General features: G+C 39.7%; 1 protein-coding gene across 5 annotated transcripts in view; it reads left to right on the top strand.

Annotated features, from left to right (window-relative positions):
- Positions 1-467: 467 nt before the first annotated feature.
- Positions 468-18,019, top strand: part of RASSF6 (Ras association domain family member 6) — a 62,317-nt gene continuing 44,765 nt past the window's right edge. The window contains exons 1-2 of one of the 5 annotated variants that reach the window (XM_043448468.1): positions 468-585; positions 12,983-13,081. In XM_043448468.1, coding sequence (XP_043304403.1) covers positions 13,026-13,081 — 56 coding nt within the window. In that variant the 5' untranslated portion in view covers positions 468-585; positions 12,983-13,025. Of the gene's footprint in view, positions 896-12,982; positions 13,082-18,019 lie in introns of all 5 variants that reach the window. The other 4 variants (XM_043448469.1, XM_043448467.1, XM_043448466.1 and 1 more) reach the window with 4 other exon arrangements.

Raw genomic sequence — 18,019 nt, 5'->3', positions numbered from 1 at the left:
CAAACCTACTAGATCAAAGTCTGGAAGATGCTGAGACCCGAGGAGTCTAGCAAGATACAGAGGCGTCTCTGGTTCCCTAGGAAGTGTGAGAACCACTGCTCTGTGTGATTAGGTGCCTGTTCCGAAAGGAAGTGGCAATAAAAACAAGGGGTTATATTTTAGACATTTCTAATTAAAAGACACATTTTTTAAAAAAGAAAGACATGAATGATGACATTCTGTCCTCGTCGGTGTCATCTCTTAAAGACTGTTTCTGTACAGACCAGAGAGGAGAGACTAGAACGCGTCCAATTCAGAAGGTAAAGGCTCAACCAAATTCACTTGTCAATTTACCTGTCCTCAAGGTGTGTGGCAGGACACAGAGGCGTGTCCCGGTCAGCTGCTGCGAAGAAAGTCAACACTCCCAACATGCACTGAGGCGCAGGGAGGGGCTCCCTCCTAACCCTTTCCTGCGGCGGCGACGGGGAGCAATCATCCACAGCCTCTTGGGCTGGATGATCGTCGGAAGGGCCCTGCCAGGCGCAGAGGGGCCCTGCCGCCCTGCTCCCGCCCCTGGCTCCGACCTCGCCTCCACCTCCGGGACCGGTGAGCGAGCGCTGCCTCTCCGGCGATGATCAGAGTTTGTGGCTGAGCGCGGGAACAAACTCTCCGGGGCAGGTTCGGCTCCGCCACGAAGGGGAAAAGTCTCCTCCTATGCACACCGTAGTAGGTGAAAAATGGGAGTAGGGGGTGAAAAAAGCGCTCTAATCCACTCCCTGAGGTCCAGTTAAGGGCAAGTTGTTAGAAAGCAAAATCCATAGGCAGCCAGGTTTGAAGGTGTGCGTGTATCAGAGCCGCCTGAAACCCGGACATACTTTTGCTTTTGATATTTACAGAACACCCCTTTCTGATCAAGGTAAGCATGGGAGGGAGACGGGGCCGGGGACAGGGGAGGGCTTGAAGCTAAGTGTGGCCGCCAATCTCCCCTCACTTTTTAATAGGGAGTGAGCTCATGGTCTTTACCTGAAATTGTGATTTTTGCCAGGAAAAGATACTAGACTTTTGCAGGACTTACTGCTTCCTCTGAGTATCCTTAGGTTTGCAATGTTGCATTCAACCAGCGGACTCAGAAGGTCTTTTTAATTGAGGGTTCAGCTAAAGTTTTATTGTTTTCCACAAATCAAAAGAGACTTCTCTCCTACCAAAAAAAAAAAAAGTTAAAAAGGATTTCTGATACAATTTAGGACTGCACCAAACTTTGAAAGAATAATCATAATTAAATAGGAGTTCATGAGTTAAGGATCCAATTCTGAAGCAGGAGAGCTTTAGGTTCAAATCTTGCCTTTGTCACTTACTGGTTTGTCCCTTACTTAGCAAATGACTTAACTTAGTCAAGCCTCAATTCATCATCTATAAAATAGGCATCGTAAGAGGATGTTCCAAGAGGGCTTTGGTGGGAATTAAACACTGGGCAAGTCTTCAAAAATAGCTATAAATAATTAGCATTAAGAAACTAACAGCTCTGCCAAAGTGTCCATTCAAGCAGTGTGAGCTGAGCTGGTGAGACCAGACAGTATAAGGGTACTGGAGTTGAACGGCTTTCCAGTGAGTGAGTCCAGGATACATGAGCAGATGGCAAGTAGGCAAAGCATTACCTCTGAGAAACAATGAAATTATCTGGCTTCTTGCCACTTTTCAAATAGAGGTTGTGGTGGCCAGTTCAAACTTTTTGCTATGTCAGTCATTTTTATTTTGAAGAAGTCATACTTCTGTTAATCTGTTATTTCTGACTGGAGAAGGGAATGGCCACCACTCCAGTATTCTTGCCTGGAGAATTCCATGAACAGAGGAAACTCGTGGGCTCTGCAGTTCATGGGGTTGCAAAAAGTCAGACGTGACTGAGTGACTAACAATATTAGAAACTATAATTTTTAATAAGAGAGAAACACTCAATCCTATGTTGTGGAACCCATCAATTTTGAGGTTTATTTATAAAAGAGACTGCCCCTGAATAACGTTGATAAAATTATACCATATACTCCATGTTCTTATATTGTAGCACATATTGTATTGTTCACAGTAAAGTGACACAGACTTTTACTTGTGTATAGACAGGAAACATGAAACATAAAAAATTGATGCCTATATTTTGTTGGTCTTTACCACCTAAACTTAAATTACAAGGAAGTGAACTTACTTTATGAATTTTTATTTAAAGGGTATTTTTGTTATTAATAATATTGCTGATAGGTTTATTAATGTGGATAACTTTGAGGTAGGAATAAACTTAGTAGGCGTGACTAACAAAGTAATTCTATTGATGACATTTTATCTTTACTTTATTAATATAAAACATTTAAATATTTTGCAATTGATCTTAGATTAGTATTATCATTGTTTTAACGAATTCTGCCCTCAAATTGCAGAGTTGAAAATCTTCGCTGTATTTTTTTTTTTCTTGAGAGGGGAAAGTAACTTTTTTATCCAGTTTTATTGAGATATAGTTGACATTTAGCACTGTATAAGTTGTACAACACAGTAATTTAACTTAACATATTCATGAAATGCTCCATCATCTCGCATAGATATAAAATTAAAGAAATAGAAGGAAACTCTTTACTTGTGATGAGAACTCTTAAGATTTACTCTTTTAACAACTTTCGTATAGCTCAGTTGGTAAAGAATGCCTACAATGCAGGAGACCTCAGTTCGATTTCTGGGTAGGGAAGATCCCCTGGAGAAGGGAAATGCTACCCACTCCAGTATTCTGGCCTAGAGAATTCCATGGTCTCTATAGTTCGCAAAGAGTTGGACACGACTGAGCGACTTTCACTTTCATATACAACATACTTATTTATTTTATTTGTGGCTCTGATGGGTCTTTATTGCTATGTGGGCTTTTCTCTAGTAGCGGCAAGCAGAGGCTACTCCCTAGTTGTGTGCACAAGCTTCTCATTGTGGCAGCTTGTTTTGTTGCAACCCCGGGCTCTAGAGCACAGGCTCAATAGTTGTGGGCTTATTTGTTCAGAGGACTGTGGAATCTTCCTGGATCTGGGCTCAAACCCATAACTCCTGAGTTGGCAGGTGGATTCTTTACCACTAAGCCACCAGGGAAGCCCTACCAGCATTGATTAAATTTATCATGTTGCATATTACATCCCTAGTACTAAATTTATCTTATAATTGCAAGTTTTACCTTTTGATACTTTTATATGATTCCCTTCCGCACCCGCCCCCCTTTATAATTGGATATTGACTGGACAATTGGAAATAGAATTCTAAATCTAACTAAACTGAACTGTACCACATTACTGTCATCTGAGGTGTGATTGCATTTAGTGTAGTTTAACTAAAAACTTGCAAAATAATGCAATCTATTTAGAAAAAACTATAGTACCAGTGTTCACTAAACATTTTTCAAAAAAGAAATATGCCTTTATGCTAAATAAATATTTTTAGAATTTAAACAAGTCATTTGACTTTTTATTTCATAGTAAACATATATCTAAATAACAAACAGTAGCCCCAACTAAAACAAATCTATTAACCATATTTGAGATTAATTTATTTAGCCACATAAACAGGTATAAATCTTCCTAAAGTTTATTTTAGTATATAGATATATTTCTACTATTTCTAATGTCTATAAAATTTTGTGATAAACTATTAAATGTTTTGGTCAATCAGAAGAGAGAAATAACCAGCAGTGATTAAAACAAATTAACTTTTCTGATTACATTTAAAATAATATAACATATGTGTAATATATATGTAGCATGTAATTTAAGGTTTCATATTTGACACTTGTTTTAAATAAGAGGTATCCTATACTTTTCATTGAAATAGAAATCTAATGCTGTCAATTTACTTATGCAGACTCTTTGATCACAAGGCAGACAGGGAATTTAAGATTGTTAGAGATACATGGGCTTTATATAAAAGTTTAGATTTTTAAAAACAAGTAAAGGTCAATTGAAAGTACAACCTCTGCAAAAGAACTTCTTTTGAATGCTCTCCTTTTCACTAAAGTCTGGACTTAGAGAAGATTGGGATCTGTGGCAAAACTTAGTCTTTTAAAGACTATCAGGTATAGTGATTTCATCATTTCATAACATCATCTCAAGTACCGAATGAACCAATAGTACTGCCTTCAGTAGCTGAGCATGAAAGCGTCTCTTTCTTAAGGGATGAGGGTGTTATCTTAGTAGCAGAGGTGGTTGAAGGACATCTCCATCATCCTCCCGGAGCCTAGTAAATGGAGCTCAAGAGGAAAAAGGGATCATTCTTTTGCAGCCAAATAATGAGCAGGAAAAATGAACCATGATCCCTGTAAAGTCAACCTTAGAATTTCCTCTTGGAAACCTAGATGAAGCAGAGAATCTGGAGCTGGGTCATGGCACCTATTCCAGAAGATGTTGTCGGCAGACTGAGTATTTCCCTCCCAAACAGCGGTGGCAAGGTACTTTAAATCCTGAAGTGGCTTCAAACTAGTTCGCCTCTCCTACTGCTCCTGCTTTGCTCACCTCCCCGAGGGCACTCTGGGGAGAGTGGAGCACCCAGGGTTAGCGCCGTGTAAATGTGCACTCGCATACTAATGGCTTGGCACTTCAAATTAGATTCCACTGGGACTGATGGTGATGGGAGAGTCACATAAAAATCTGGTTGCTTGATCCACATTCTGTTTAGTCCTGTTTTAAAGACTATAACACATTTTTACTTGTATCTCTAAACAAACATTCCCTAACTGCAATCAGTATCACCTGATAAAGTGATAATATTTATAGTCTAATATTGAACTTTTACCATCTCTGCAAATGAAGCACATTCCTTAGAAAAAATATGGTGCCAAGTATTTCCCAGAACCCATATTTTTCTTGACTTTTTTCTGTTTTCTAAGAATTGGATAACAGTTAGAATTACAGATGTTTGGTTTCCTTGAAGTGATACAGTTGTATATGGCTCTGCTCTTCTGTACTATAAGGTTCCAGGTCAGAGTTTAGAGAAAACAGCTTTATTTTAGAGCTAAATATGTATTTGTAACTTTCCATTGTTTCTTCAGGCAAAAATAATGTTTAAAACAAAATCCTCCATGCATACAGCCTTTAGTATAATTTTACTTCATAACTGAAATACACACTTCCTATTCTAATGTGAAACTCTCTAGTCTTTTTTTTTTTTTTAATCAATTTTTATAATGTGTGTTCTGGAGTAAAAAATGGCAACCAGCTCCAGTATTCTTGCCTGGAAAATTCCATGAACAGAGCAGCCTGGGAGGCTACAGTCCATGGGGTCGCAAAGAGTTGGACACTACTAAGCATGCAGGCATGAATATGGTGTGTGTTATGTAAGATATGCTTCTCATATATGATTTAGAAAATATATATGAAATCAAAAAGGAAATAATTATCATTCATAATTTCACAGCTTTCAGTTTTACTGTTAATATTCTAGTACATCTCTCCATATACTGAATGACTTCTCAGGTGGCTCAACGGTAAAGTATCCACCTGCAATGCTAGAGACGCAAGTTCGGTCCCTGGGTCAGGAAGATTCCCCTGGAGAAGGGAATGGCAACACACTCCAGTATTCTTGCCTGGGAAGTCCCATGGACAGAGGAACCTGGCAGGCTACAGTCCATGGGGTTGCAAAGAGTCTAACACAACTTAGTGACTGAGCACGCACATCACATACTGAACATAGAGATCTTCATTTCTTTGTATTAATGTATGTTTTCTCTACATACTTGCATATATACATTCACTCTAGGAGTCAAAAATTAAAATAAGCCATCATCCTGTTCTAAAGGAAATTAGGTAAAATAAAATATGATTAGAGAGAGAAAGTGAAAGTAATTAGAAAGACTCAGATGTTTTGCTGTGAAAGTTCAAAGGAGAAATTCTCTTTGGCTGGAGGACCCAGGGAGTTAACACATGTATTTTTCTAGCTCATTGTAAAATTATGACTGCTCTGACATTTCCTGCACCCAATGGCCTCAGGAATCAGGGGCTGCAGATATAGATACAAATATAGGCCATGCTTCCTGGCTTAGCATGATAGCAGGCCCAGAGAAGGAACTCATGAAATATTTGTTGATATACGGAGGAGCGAACCAAGTTTTCCACTTTTAAACAAGTGACCATTTAATTAATCCATGCTTGAACCTGGGAAGGTACTTTAAATGACTGGTCCTTTTGAGTTTTATTTGGGCTTCACCTCACATCCTTTGGCCTCATTCTGGTAACTGGCCAGTCTAGGCAAGTCCACATCTATGCAGGATGCAGAGCGGGAAGAGGTAAACCACTTCAGATGTTCTCGGATGCTTCCCATCCTCAGCATTGCCCATATACGGGTGCTGACTTATCCTGCTTTCTCAGGGTCCTCATCCCTACTGCCTGCTCAGACTGATTCTATCTTCCCGATCTTCTCTCTTCCCTGTTGTGCCTCCAAGGTCTATTTTAGCCTTGACTGACCTAGTACTTCCAGGACTGTTTATTTCTCCAAGATTTAATTACTTGCCTATTTAATTCTATATTGAGTTGTACTCTCTGTGGACAAAATTTTAAAATAGATAGCCAAACATTGAATAAGTGATCTTATTTCCTACACAATCAAAGTCAATAAGCTCTGGCCCCAGGATGGGAGAGCCTGTAAGATTCTCTCTCGAAGTAAAACACTTAGATTTTTAACAACTACCTTCCTCCTCAAGTCATAGTTTGTGCTTAGTCGCACAGTTGTATCCAGCTGTTTTCGACCCCATGGACTGCAGCACAGCAGACTACTCTGCCCATGGGGATTCTCCAGGCAAGAATACTAGAGTGGGTTGTTGTGCCCTCCTCCAGGGGATATTCCCAACACAGTGTTCGAACCCAGGTCTCCCTCATTGCAGGCAAATCCTTTACTGTCTGAGCCACCAGGAAAGTCCAAAGTCATAGTTAATGTTCTACCAAAATAATTGTGAGCATTCAAAGTAAGATGCTTAGGCTTCTAGACCTGTAATTTTTCTTTTTTTTTTTTCATAAATCTTTTTGCTGATTTAATCATAATCTCTGGTTATCCTCCTCTTAAGCCTTTTGAGGAAACTAGCTCAGACCCTTAAACCTACCAAGTCTTTGTAATTTAGAGGATATTCACAAGGGCACTACCAGATTTTAATTTACGATATATCATGGCTAATGGGAATGGAAAGGGGAAACTGTTTGAATTCATAGATCTATTTCTCACTTTAGCAATTAATAATAAGCTGGGAGTTTTACCAAATCACCTCTTTACCTTTCAAGTATTTCAATTGTTTGATTATTTTGCTTAGGCAACTTTTGGATTCAGTCAATATTATTTCCTATTCAATTAGCTTATAATGCTTATCAAGAAAAATGTTACCCCGTTTTCATCTTCTTTCACAAATTTCATTCAACTGTCCTTCTTTCTAAGGTCAGGATAATGAAAGGACTTTTGAATTCCTTTTTGTTTGTTTTGAAATTTAATTACATCTTCTGAAGCTAGCTACAATTTGCTTCAGCATAGGTCATGAGTGACAATATAATTACATCTCAATTGTTTGCTATCTTCAATGATACTTTACCTAATGTTTTTATGAATACAAAGAGTGGGGACCAATCAGGAAGCCATTGCAATGATTCTTCAGCCCATCATTGTCAATTTGCCTTTGTACTTCAGTTCAGAATATTGCCCACTTCCAGTCCTACCTAAAATACCATATTAACTATGAGGTCAAGGTCAGTCCTTTGGATCACAGGTACAGCTTGACATTTAGTCAGTCACTCAATAAATATTATCTAAGTTATCTAAATAATTATCTAAATTATCTAAAGACAGTCAATGTAACTCAATAAAATCCTTTCAAATACTGATGCATTACCTAGATGAAAATATGGTAATTGGATTACCTAAAAGAAGGTATAAATAGAAAAGAGAGGATGGCTGAGGACAGACTATTGGAACAATGATCTGAATAATATGATAATGACTGAGAGTTACTTAGGGAAAGTCTCTGACAGAGACCAGCATGATGGGAAAGTCTGAGGTAAAGAACTCCAAGGAGGAAGAGCAGAAAGTTCAAATCCCTGAGGCAAGAATGAGCTAAGGGAGTGATTAAAAACCAGAAAGAAGGTCAGTGTAGATGAAATGTAATCAACGAGAGAAGTAATAAACAGAATGAATACTGAATTGATTGACAGGACCTTGAGCGTCATCATAAGGAGGTTCTATTTTACTCTAGCTCATTCTTGGAAGTCTTTATAAGGTTTTAATCATGAAATGACAAGATCTGATTTGCTTTTGAAAATTATCATCCTGGTTGCCATGTGGAGAATGGAATATGGGTCATGATGTGGGTTCAGGGAAACCAGTCTGAAGGCTGATGCAATAATCCAGGAGGAAGATGGTGGTGGGTTGGCTCAGAGTGGTTGCCCTGGAAGTGGAAGCTGTTGAGTTACCTGTTGGAGGTACCAATAGGACTTACTTTTGGATTGGAATCTGGTTATGAAGAGGAAAAAGTAAAACTTTTAGTTTTGGTGCCCTTAAGGTGGGTAGGAAAGAAATGTGGAAGAGGGAATTCTGGAGTATGGGAGAAAGTCAGTTGTTCTGGCTTGGCCATGTTGGCCTTGAGATGCCTTGGATGGACATCCAACTAGAGATTAATTTAGGTAGTAACATAAGTCTGGAGTCGGCAGAGAGGCTGGGCCAGAGCTGGATTAGGTTACCTGGAAGAAAGTGTAGATGGAGAGGAGAGGGTGTTCAAGGACAGTCTATTAGAACAAGCCAGCGTTTTGTGATCATATAAGGGAGGAGCCAGCAGAGGAGACTAAATAACTGAGACATGTGGGAGAGCCAGGAACTAAAGTAAGGTTGTGGTGGTTGCTGCTCTGTCTCAGAGTCTCCAAAAACAGTGTTTCAAAAAGAGGGAACAACCAACATTGTCAATTGCTACCGAAAGGCAGAGAAAATGAACCACTTGGCAAGATACAGGCGATGGAATGTGAAAGGAGAGCTACAGGAGAAGTAAAAGTATAGAAGTAAAAGAATACATTCTCAATAATGGTAAATAATTTGGATCCAGGAAGGAGAAGGTAGTGTTTGACTACTGGGAGGAGTGGCAAGTTGGGGAGGGGGGGAGGGTGGGATCTCACTAGGAAGCCCCAATTACTCTTTTTGTGGGTGATATAATGACAAAATCTAGGGGCAAAACTCAGGTTTTAGAAGCAAGAGCAAAGACTATACAACTAATCAGCCCAGACCAAATTTTGTGACTGACTAACTGGGATTTGTTGAGCTCAGGGAACATGCTGTGTTTCTGTCCCAAGGCAGCCTAAAATACCCTTGTAGCTTCTGACCTACACAGTTAATTTGCCAGGTTGGCTAAGGTTCTGTCTCTTTCAGCACAAGTCCTCCATGAAACCCCCTTCCAATGATGTGCTATGAAAGAGGGTGATGTTTCTAACTAGAGGAGCACCAGTCACAGGAGGACATGATTAGAAAATGAGATAAGGTATAAAACCATCATGGCAATACCAGTGGGAAGCAGAGAGTAACATCACAGCAGTATAGAAAACAGGCCATGGGGAGACTGATATGGTTCCTTCTGAGCAGGGACAAGAAGGAAGTAGAGATCTGAATTTGCAGAGATGAGGGAAAGGGGAATGGTGAGAAGAGATTGGATGACACGTGACTCCGTTAGACTACAAAGCCTGGTGTTAAAGAAAGTTTCAGTGTCGAGTTTGGAAAGGTAGGTTTCGGTGGAAATACAGAAAGCCTGAAAGTCAGGTTATGGGGCCTGAGCTGTATTTGCAAAGAATGAGGTCTCAGGAATATCTGATAGCAGGATGATGTGATGATCAAAATGGCAAAAGCATAAAGGGAAACTAGTCAAGCATTCAGCTTAGAGACCATTATAATATGCCTGGTGGGACATGCTCATAGCTTTCCAATAGATTATATAATTTCAAAGTAACAATATGTTCTAAGGGAAAATATGCATCAGGGATGAATTCTATGAAACCTCTTTTCTTCTTTTCCTTTTTTTTTTTTTTGACTGTAGTGTATGTGTTAGTTGCTCAGTGGTGTCCAACTCTTTGTGACTCGATAGACTGTAGCCCATCAGGCTCCTCTGTCCATGAAATTCTCCAGGCAAGAATACTGGAATGGGTTGCCATTCCCTTCTCCAGGGGATCTTCCCGACCCCAGGTTCGAACCTGGGTCTCCTGCATTGCAGGCAGATTCTTTACCATCTGAGCCACCAGGGAAGCTGTTCTCTTGGAAAAAGAAAACATGAAATGTCTTCCACACACTTTACCCCAGCCAGAATGACCTACTTTAGAATCACTTCCCCTTCTTTTTTAAAATTTAAGAAAAAAATGGAATTTTTCTCTCCAGCCTTTTTATTCTGGCTATAGCCCCTATGATTCTGTAGGCTTGATGCAATGGTAATTAAATATTCAATTTCTGAAAAAGGGAATGACTAGAAAATATTATATTGGAGAAGGAAATGGCAACCCACTCCAGTGTTCTTGCCTAGAGAATCCCAGGGACAGGGAAGCCTGGTGGGCTGCTATCTACGGGGTTGCACAGAGTTGGACAAGACTGAAGCGACTTAGCAGCAGCAGAAAATATTACACAAAATCTCTGGTCACACCCTAATGCCATTTATATGAAGACATAAAGGAGGTTATTATTCATACCTGACCACAGTTTCCAGAGCCTGAAGGAAATTTGAAGGAAGTTATGTCACACTTAACTAACCCCACGGGTCAGAGCTTGATATTGGCTGCCTGGCAACTTGAAACTGTGTTTGTGGAATGGGACAGGTTTCAGTCAGTTTGAATTCAATTGCTGGAATGAAAGGAATATGTTCTCTTGCACAATCATATCAAAGAGAATTCTTTCTAGAAATACTCCGAAAACAGACTTACCAAACTAGCTGACCCTTCTCTGCCTTGGGCCAGTTTTTGTAGTTTTTCCTTTTATATAGTTTTCATAGCTTGATAGTTTTCAGTTTGCACACCTCCAGACATTGCTCTAGAATTTCTTCTCTACTTTAACTAGCTTGTGTTCTTAGGTTGCCCCCCAAATTTCAATGATTGCAAAATGCCTCTTTTTGGATCAGAGAAGCGTTTGGGAATTTAACATCTTTTTAAAGAAAATAACACTCGGCTGCTATATAAACAGAACTTTAAAACTAGATCGATGTTTTCACAAGTCTCTAGAAATTTTACTTTAAAATATAACAACAAGATATTTGATTTTTTTTTTCAAAAATATTTGGAAATTTTGCTACAAAACCTAAAACCAAGAAGACGTCTGAAATATTATTTCAACCAGGCAGAATTCCTCAAGGAGCTTCTCTTTTTTTTCCCCTTTTTATACTTCTCAATAAAGCATAAGCTCTGCATCAGGAAACAGCTTCTTCAGACACCCTGAGCCCATCTGTGCATTTATGAAGACACGGAGCAGGAGGATGGCTTTTAAATCACTGAGACCTGGTAGCGTCAGAACTGTGGATAAATCGAAAAAATGAAGAAAATGCTTCTCATGTATTCCAAATCAACTACTAAAAATTCAGAGTAGGGTTCCTTACAATGGGAGTTATGCCAAATTTAGACATAGTGGTGGGTACATTCATTACTGGGAGCATAGCTAAGTACAGCCATCAACTGGAAAGTGAGTGTCAGCACAACTTTGATCCAGGATCTCACTTACACATTTGCAAATCATTAGCATTTACCGTGGGCCCACATTGTCACTTGTATGGCCCTTTGATGTCCAGCCCCCTGTTCCACCTTTCCCTCTTCCCATTTCTCTGTCACACAGTTTCTCAAATTGATCTCCAAGGGGAAATCTGTATGTCAAGCTAAGTGTTTTTGACTCATCTACTGTTTCCTCATAAGCCCTCTTTATCATCTTTCTTTAGTGGGTCAAAATAAAATTATATATTCCTCTTCCTTCACTGGTTACGCTGATGGCTCAGCTGGTAAAGAATCCGCCTGCAATGCGGGAGACCTGGGTTCAATCCCTGGGCTGGGAAGATCCCCTGGAGAAGGGAAAGGCTACCCACTCCAGTGTTCTGACCTGGAGAATTCCATGGACTGTACGGTCCGTGGGGTCACAAAGAGTCAGACACAATTGAGTGACTTTCACTTCACTTCACTTCCTTTACTAATATTTTCCATAGAGTAAATGAGGAATACATAATTTTCAATTTAAAATAAGAAATGGTTATCAAAAGAGGATAAAAATGGATTTTTCTCTCAAAAGCACATACTGAGTAATAAGAATGGAATGAAACACCTAAATATTTTAAAGCTTATATGGAGGTGGTGGAGAGGAATGGAAGGGACAGAAAAGACATGTTATTACTTGTTTCCAAAACAAATTATTCTGTGAAAAGTGGGTTTACAGGATGCTATTTAATACCCACTCAAAGTGAGTTGTAGTTAAAACTCTGAACTCTAAGTTTATTTTCTTAAAGTTGAAGATTTTGGAGAACATTTTACTTATCCTCAACATTAATTCCCTTAGATGTAGGAAAAAGAGAGCTTTGAAAAAAATCTTCAAATGGGCAAATTTGTAGAAAATCAACAATATTTAATCCATATAACCTTTTTGCAAACTTCAAAAACAATATTGGTGAAAAGGAAAAATAGGAAACAAACATATTCAGACCTTGCTTCAAATGATTTGTTCCACTACTTACTGTCTGAAATGGACATAATAATGCCCCTACCTTGCTAGGAAGGCCAGAGGAGTAAATGAGATACTACCTATCAAATGCTCACATACAGAGTGTGAGATTCAAAGCAGGCACATGGTAAAAAGTCTCTTTACTTCCCTCTCCAATCTAACCTTCATGCCCACATACACAAAACACTACTTAAAAACTCCCCCCAGAATATTTTTACACACTAGGGACACAACAAATCTCAATGTAAGCTAGAGACTAATTTATGAATGTATCCAGGAACATACCATTAATACTATTTTAATGTTCTAGGGTAGCCTCAGATGATCTCAGAAAGGGGCAGAAGAAGACTGTGATGGCTCACCAGTCCTCCTCTTGGATCTTTATCAATGAAAGGACATTCATTACTGGGTAACTATACACCTACAGCTATATGCCTTATATATTATTTTGGTCATCAGTCATTTGTGGGTTATACCTTATGTTTATTATGCATTATGTCATTCTAACCGTCATTTGAAAACTTCAGCTGTATTGAAAAAAACTGGAAAATGACATCATTACGTTTTCTAACTATTCTCATTTTCCTATAAAAAGAATCCAGTGATATATATATTGTAAAAATTATGTGAGGCCTTTGTAAAATATTTCAGAACATATGAGATAAACAGTGTCTAAATTTGGTTTTCCACAGGAATTATAATAAAGTCTAAATGTATATCAATAAAAAAGCATGACATATGATCCACAAGATCAATGATACGAATCATCAGTTGAGACCTTGAATAACAGATTAAGTAAGACTGCAAAGCCATAGCTTATCATGGAACAATCACTCTATTTCATAAGTAGTGGTCTAATTTCACCAAAAGCTAAATTTCTATGTTAATAGTTGGCACAGTTCTCAGGAGCAGCATTCAGTAAAAGATCTAAGACTCATCATAAATGATGTATCAAAGAATTAGCCCACAGGCCTGAACCAAACTTTCCTGTCCTGTCCTGTCCTTCCCTTCCTTGCTCTTCAGGACACACTTCATTTTTTACTGTTTCTCTCTTGATATTAGGTTATGTAATAGACGACCAGTAGCTATAGTTATTTTCTTATACATAGCAAATAATGTATATCATGTTAGTGTAGATATAATAGAGCAGGGATTTGAAAAGTTTAAGAGTAAAGATAAAAATGAACCTGGCTGAGCTAAAGCAGAAGCTGAATAAGAGAAAGACACTAAGGTAAGGAGAAAAAAAAAAAGTGGCCCTGAAACATGACTCATGTCTTACAGGGAAGAGAAACAAAGCCAAATAAATAAATGATCAAGTAGTATAGATGATGCAGGACTGCACAATGGGAAAGCAAAGAGAACAAATGTGGTCAAGATGGAATCGAAGCCACAGGTGGAGGATGAGCAAGAAATGTGCGAAATGGGAAGAAGGCAGAACGCAAAAGATAGAGAATTCACTCATTCATTCCTCAGATACTAGTTAACTGCTCCCTGTTGGATAGGTACTCTTGTGGGCCCTGAGAGTTCAGGAATGAATGAAATAAACCCTTACCCTCATGGGCGTGCTGTCTGTCAGTCGTGTCCAACTCTTTGCGACCCCATTGTCTATAGCCCACCAAGCTCCTCCATCCACAGGACTCACCAGGCAAGAATACTGGAGTGGGGTGCAATTCCTCCTCCAGGGGATCTTCCCAACCCAGCAATCAAATCTGCATCTCCTGCAGTGTCAGCTAGTCAGTCAGTTCTGTCGCTCAGTCATGTCCGACTCTGTTTCACCCTGTGGACTGCAGCACGCCAGGCCTCCCTGTCCATCACCAACTCCTGGAGCTTATTCAAACTCAAGTCCATCGAGTCAGTGATGCCATCCAACCCTCTCATATTCTGTCATGCTCTTCTCCTCCTGCCTTCCATCTTTCCCAGCATCAGGGTCCTTTCCAATGAGTCAGTTCTTTGCATCAGGTGGCCAAAGTATTGGAGTTTCAGCTTCAGCAACAGTCCTTCCAATGAATATTCAGGACTGATTTCCTTTAAGATGGACTGGTTAGATCTCCTTGCAGTCCAAGGGACTCTCAAGAGTCTTCTCCAACACCACAGTTCAAAAGCATCAATTCTTTGGTGCTCAGCTTTCTTTATAGTACAACTCTCACATCCATACATGACAACTGGAAAAACCATAGCTTTGACTGGATGGACCTTTGTTGGAAAAGTAAAATCTCTGCTTTTATTAATGTCTCAGCATATTAATGCTATCTAAGTTGGTCAAAGCTTTTCTTCCAAGGAACAAGGGTCTTTAATTTCACAGCTGCAGTCACTACCTGCAGTGATTTTGGAGGCCAAGAAAATAAAGTCTATCACTGTTTCCACTGTTTCCCCATCTATTTGCCATGAAGTGATGGGACCAGATGCCATGATCTTAGTTATCTGAATGTTGAGCTTTAAGCCAACTTTTTCACTCTCCTCTTTCACTTTCATCAAGAGACTCTTTATTTCTTCTTCTCTTTCTACCATAAGGGTGGTGTCATCTGCATATCTGAGGTTATTAATATTTCTCCGGCAATCTTGATTCCAGCTTGTGCTTCTTCCAGCTCAGCGTTTCTCATGATGTACTCTGCATATAAGTTAAATAAGCAGGGTGACAACATATAGCCTTGACATACTCCTTTCCCTATTTGGAACCAGTCTGTTGTTCCATATCCGATTATAACTGTTGCTTCCTGACCTGCATACAGATTTCTCAGGAGGCAGGTCAGGTGGTTGGGTATCTCTTTAAGAATTTTCCACAGTTTGTTGTGATCCACACGGTCAAAGGCTTTGGCATAGTCAGTAAAGCAGAAATAAATGTTTTTCTGAAACTCTCTTGCTTTTTCTATGATCCAATGTATGTTGGCAATTTGATCTCTGGTTCCTCTGCCTTTTCTAAATCCAGCTTGAACATCTACAAGTTCATGGTTCACGTACTTTTGAAGCCTGGCTTGGAGAATTTTGAGCATTACTTTATTAGCGTGTGAGATGAGTGCAATTGTGCGGTAGTCTGAGCATTCCCTGGCATTGCCTTTCTTTGGGATTGGAATGAATATTGACTTTTTACAGTCCCGTGGCCACTGCTGAGTTTTCCAAATTTGTTGGCATAATTGAGTGCAGCACTTTCACAGCATCATCTTTTAGGATTTGAAATAGCTCAACTGGAATTCTATCACCTTCACTAGCTTTGTCCATAGTAATGCTTCCTAAGTCCCACATTACTTCACATTCCAGGATGTCTGGCTCTAGGTGAGTGATCACACCATCATGATTATCTGGGTCATGAAGATCTGTTTTGTATACTTCTTCTCTGTATTCTTGCCACCTCTTCTTAGTATCTTCTGCTTCTGTTAGGTCCATACCATTTCTGTCCATTATTCAGCCCATCTTTGCATCAATATTCCCTTGGTATCTGTAATTTTCTTGAAGAGATCTCTAGTCTTTCCCATCTATTGTTTTCCTCTATTTCTTTGCACTGATCACTGAGGATGGCTTTCTTATCTCTCCTTGCTATTCTTTGGAACTCTGCATTCAAATGGGAATATCTTTCCTTTTCTCCTTTGCCTTTAGCTTCTGTTCTTTTCATAGCTATTTGTAAGGCCTCTTCAGACAACCATTTTGTCTTTTTGCATTTCTTTTTCTTGGGAATAGTCTTGATCCCTGCCTCCTATACAATTTCACAAATCTCCCTCCATAGTTCTTCAGGTACTCTGTCTATCAGATCTAACCCCTTGAATCTATTTCTCACTTCCACTGTATAATCATAAGGGATTTGATTTAGGTCATACCTGAATGGTCTAGTGTTTTTCCCTACTTTCTTCAATTTCAGTCTGAATTTGGCAATAAGGAGTTCATGATCTGAGCCATAGTCAGCTCCTGGTCTGGTTTTTGCTGACTGTATAGAGCTTCTCCATCTTTGGCTGCAAAGAATATAATCAATCTGATTTCGGTGTCTACCATCTGGTGATGTCCATGTGTAGAGTCTTCTCTTGTGTTGTCAGAAGAGGGTGTTTGCTATGACGAGTGCATTCTCTCGGTAAAACTCTGTTAGCCTTTGCCCTGCTTCATTCTGTACCCCAAGGCCAAATTTGCCTGTTACTCCAGGTGTTGCTTGACTTCCTACTTTTGCATTCCAGTCCCCTGTAATGAAAAAGACATCTTTTTTGGATGTTAGTTCTAGAAGGTCTTGTGGGTCTTCATAGAACAGTTCAGCTTCTTCAGCATTACTGGTTGGGGCATAGACTTGGATTACTGTGATATTGAATTGTTGGCCTTGAAAATGAACAGAGATCATCCTGTCGTTTTTGAGATTGTATCCAAGTACTTCATTTCGGACTCCTTTGTTGACTATGCTGGCTACTCTATTTCTTCTAAAGCATTCTTGCCCACTGTAGTAGATATAATGGTCATCTCAGTTAAATTCACCCATTCCAGTCCATTTTAGTTCACTGATTCCTAAAATGTCGATATTCACTCTTGCCATCTCCTGTTTGACCACTTCCAATTTGCCTTGATTCATGGACCTAATATTCCAGGTTCCTATGCAATATTGCTCTTTATAGCATTGGACTTTTCTTCCCTCACTAGTCACATTCACAACTGGGTGTTGTTTTTGCTTTGGCTCCATCTGTTCATTCTTTCTGGAGTTATTTCTCCACTGATCTCCAGGAGCATATTGGGCACGTACCGACCTGGGGAGTTCATCTTTCTGTGTCCTATCTTTTTGCCTTTTCATACTGTTCACAGGGTTCTGAAGGCAAGAATACTGAAGTGGTCTGCCATTCCCTTCTCCAGTGGACCACATTTTGTCAGAACTCTCTGCCATGACCCGTCCATCTTGGGTGGCCTTACACAGCATGGCTCATAGTTTCATTGAGTTAGACAAGGCTGTGGTCCATGTGGTCAGATTGGTTAGTTTTCTGTGATTGCAGTGTCAGGAAGGTTATTTACTGCTTGCACCACCTGGGAAGCCCCTACCCTCATGGGGCTGAATCCTAAAAAGGGGAAACAGTATGTAGGATGAGTATTAAACAACGTGCACTATGAGATGCTGAAAGATATGAAGAATAAAAATAAAGCTGGAAATGGAGTAATGATCACTGGGGGTGGAGATCAGTGAGTTATGATTTCATATACGATGGCCAGGAAAGGCCTCAGGGAGGAGGTAGTCTTGGGAGAAAAGCCTGAAGGAGGTGAGTGAATAAGCTGTGTTGGTATCTAGCCGGGAGGCTTCCAGGAAAGGGGATGCTAACTTCACAGCCCTGAGGCAGTTACATGCCTGTAAGAGTGGAGGAAGCCAGTGTGGAAAGTGAAATAGGAAGACAGT

Source organism: Cervus canadensis, chromosome 26, assembly GCF_019320065.1.
Source record: "Cervus canadensis isolate Bull #8, Minnesota chromosome 26, ASM1932006v1, whole genome shotgun sequence".
NCBI lineage: Eukaryota > Metazoa > Chordata > Mammalia > Artiodactyla > Cervidae > Cervus > Cervus canadensis.
This window is presented reverse-complemented; position numbering and strand designations above follow the sequence as displayed.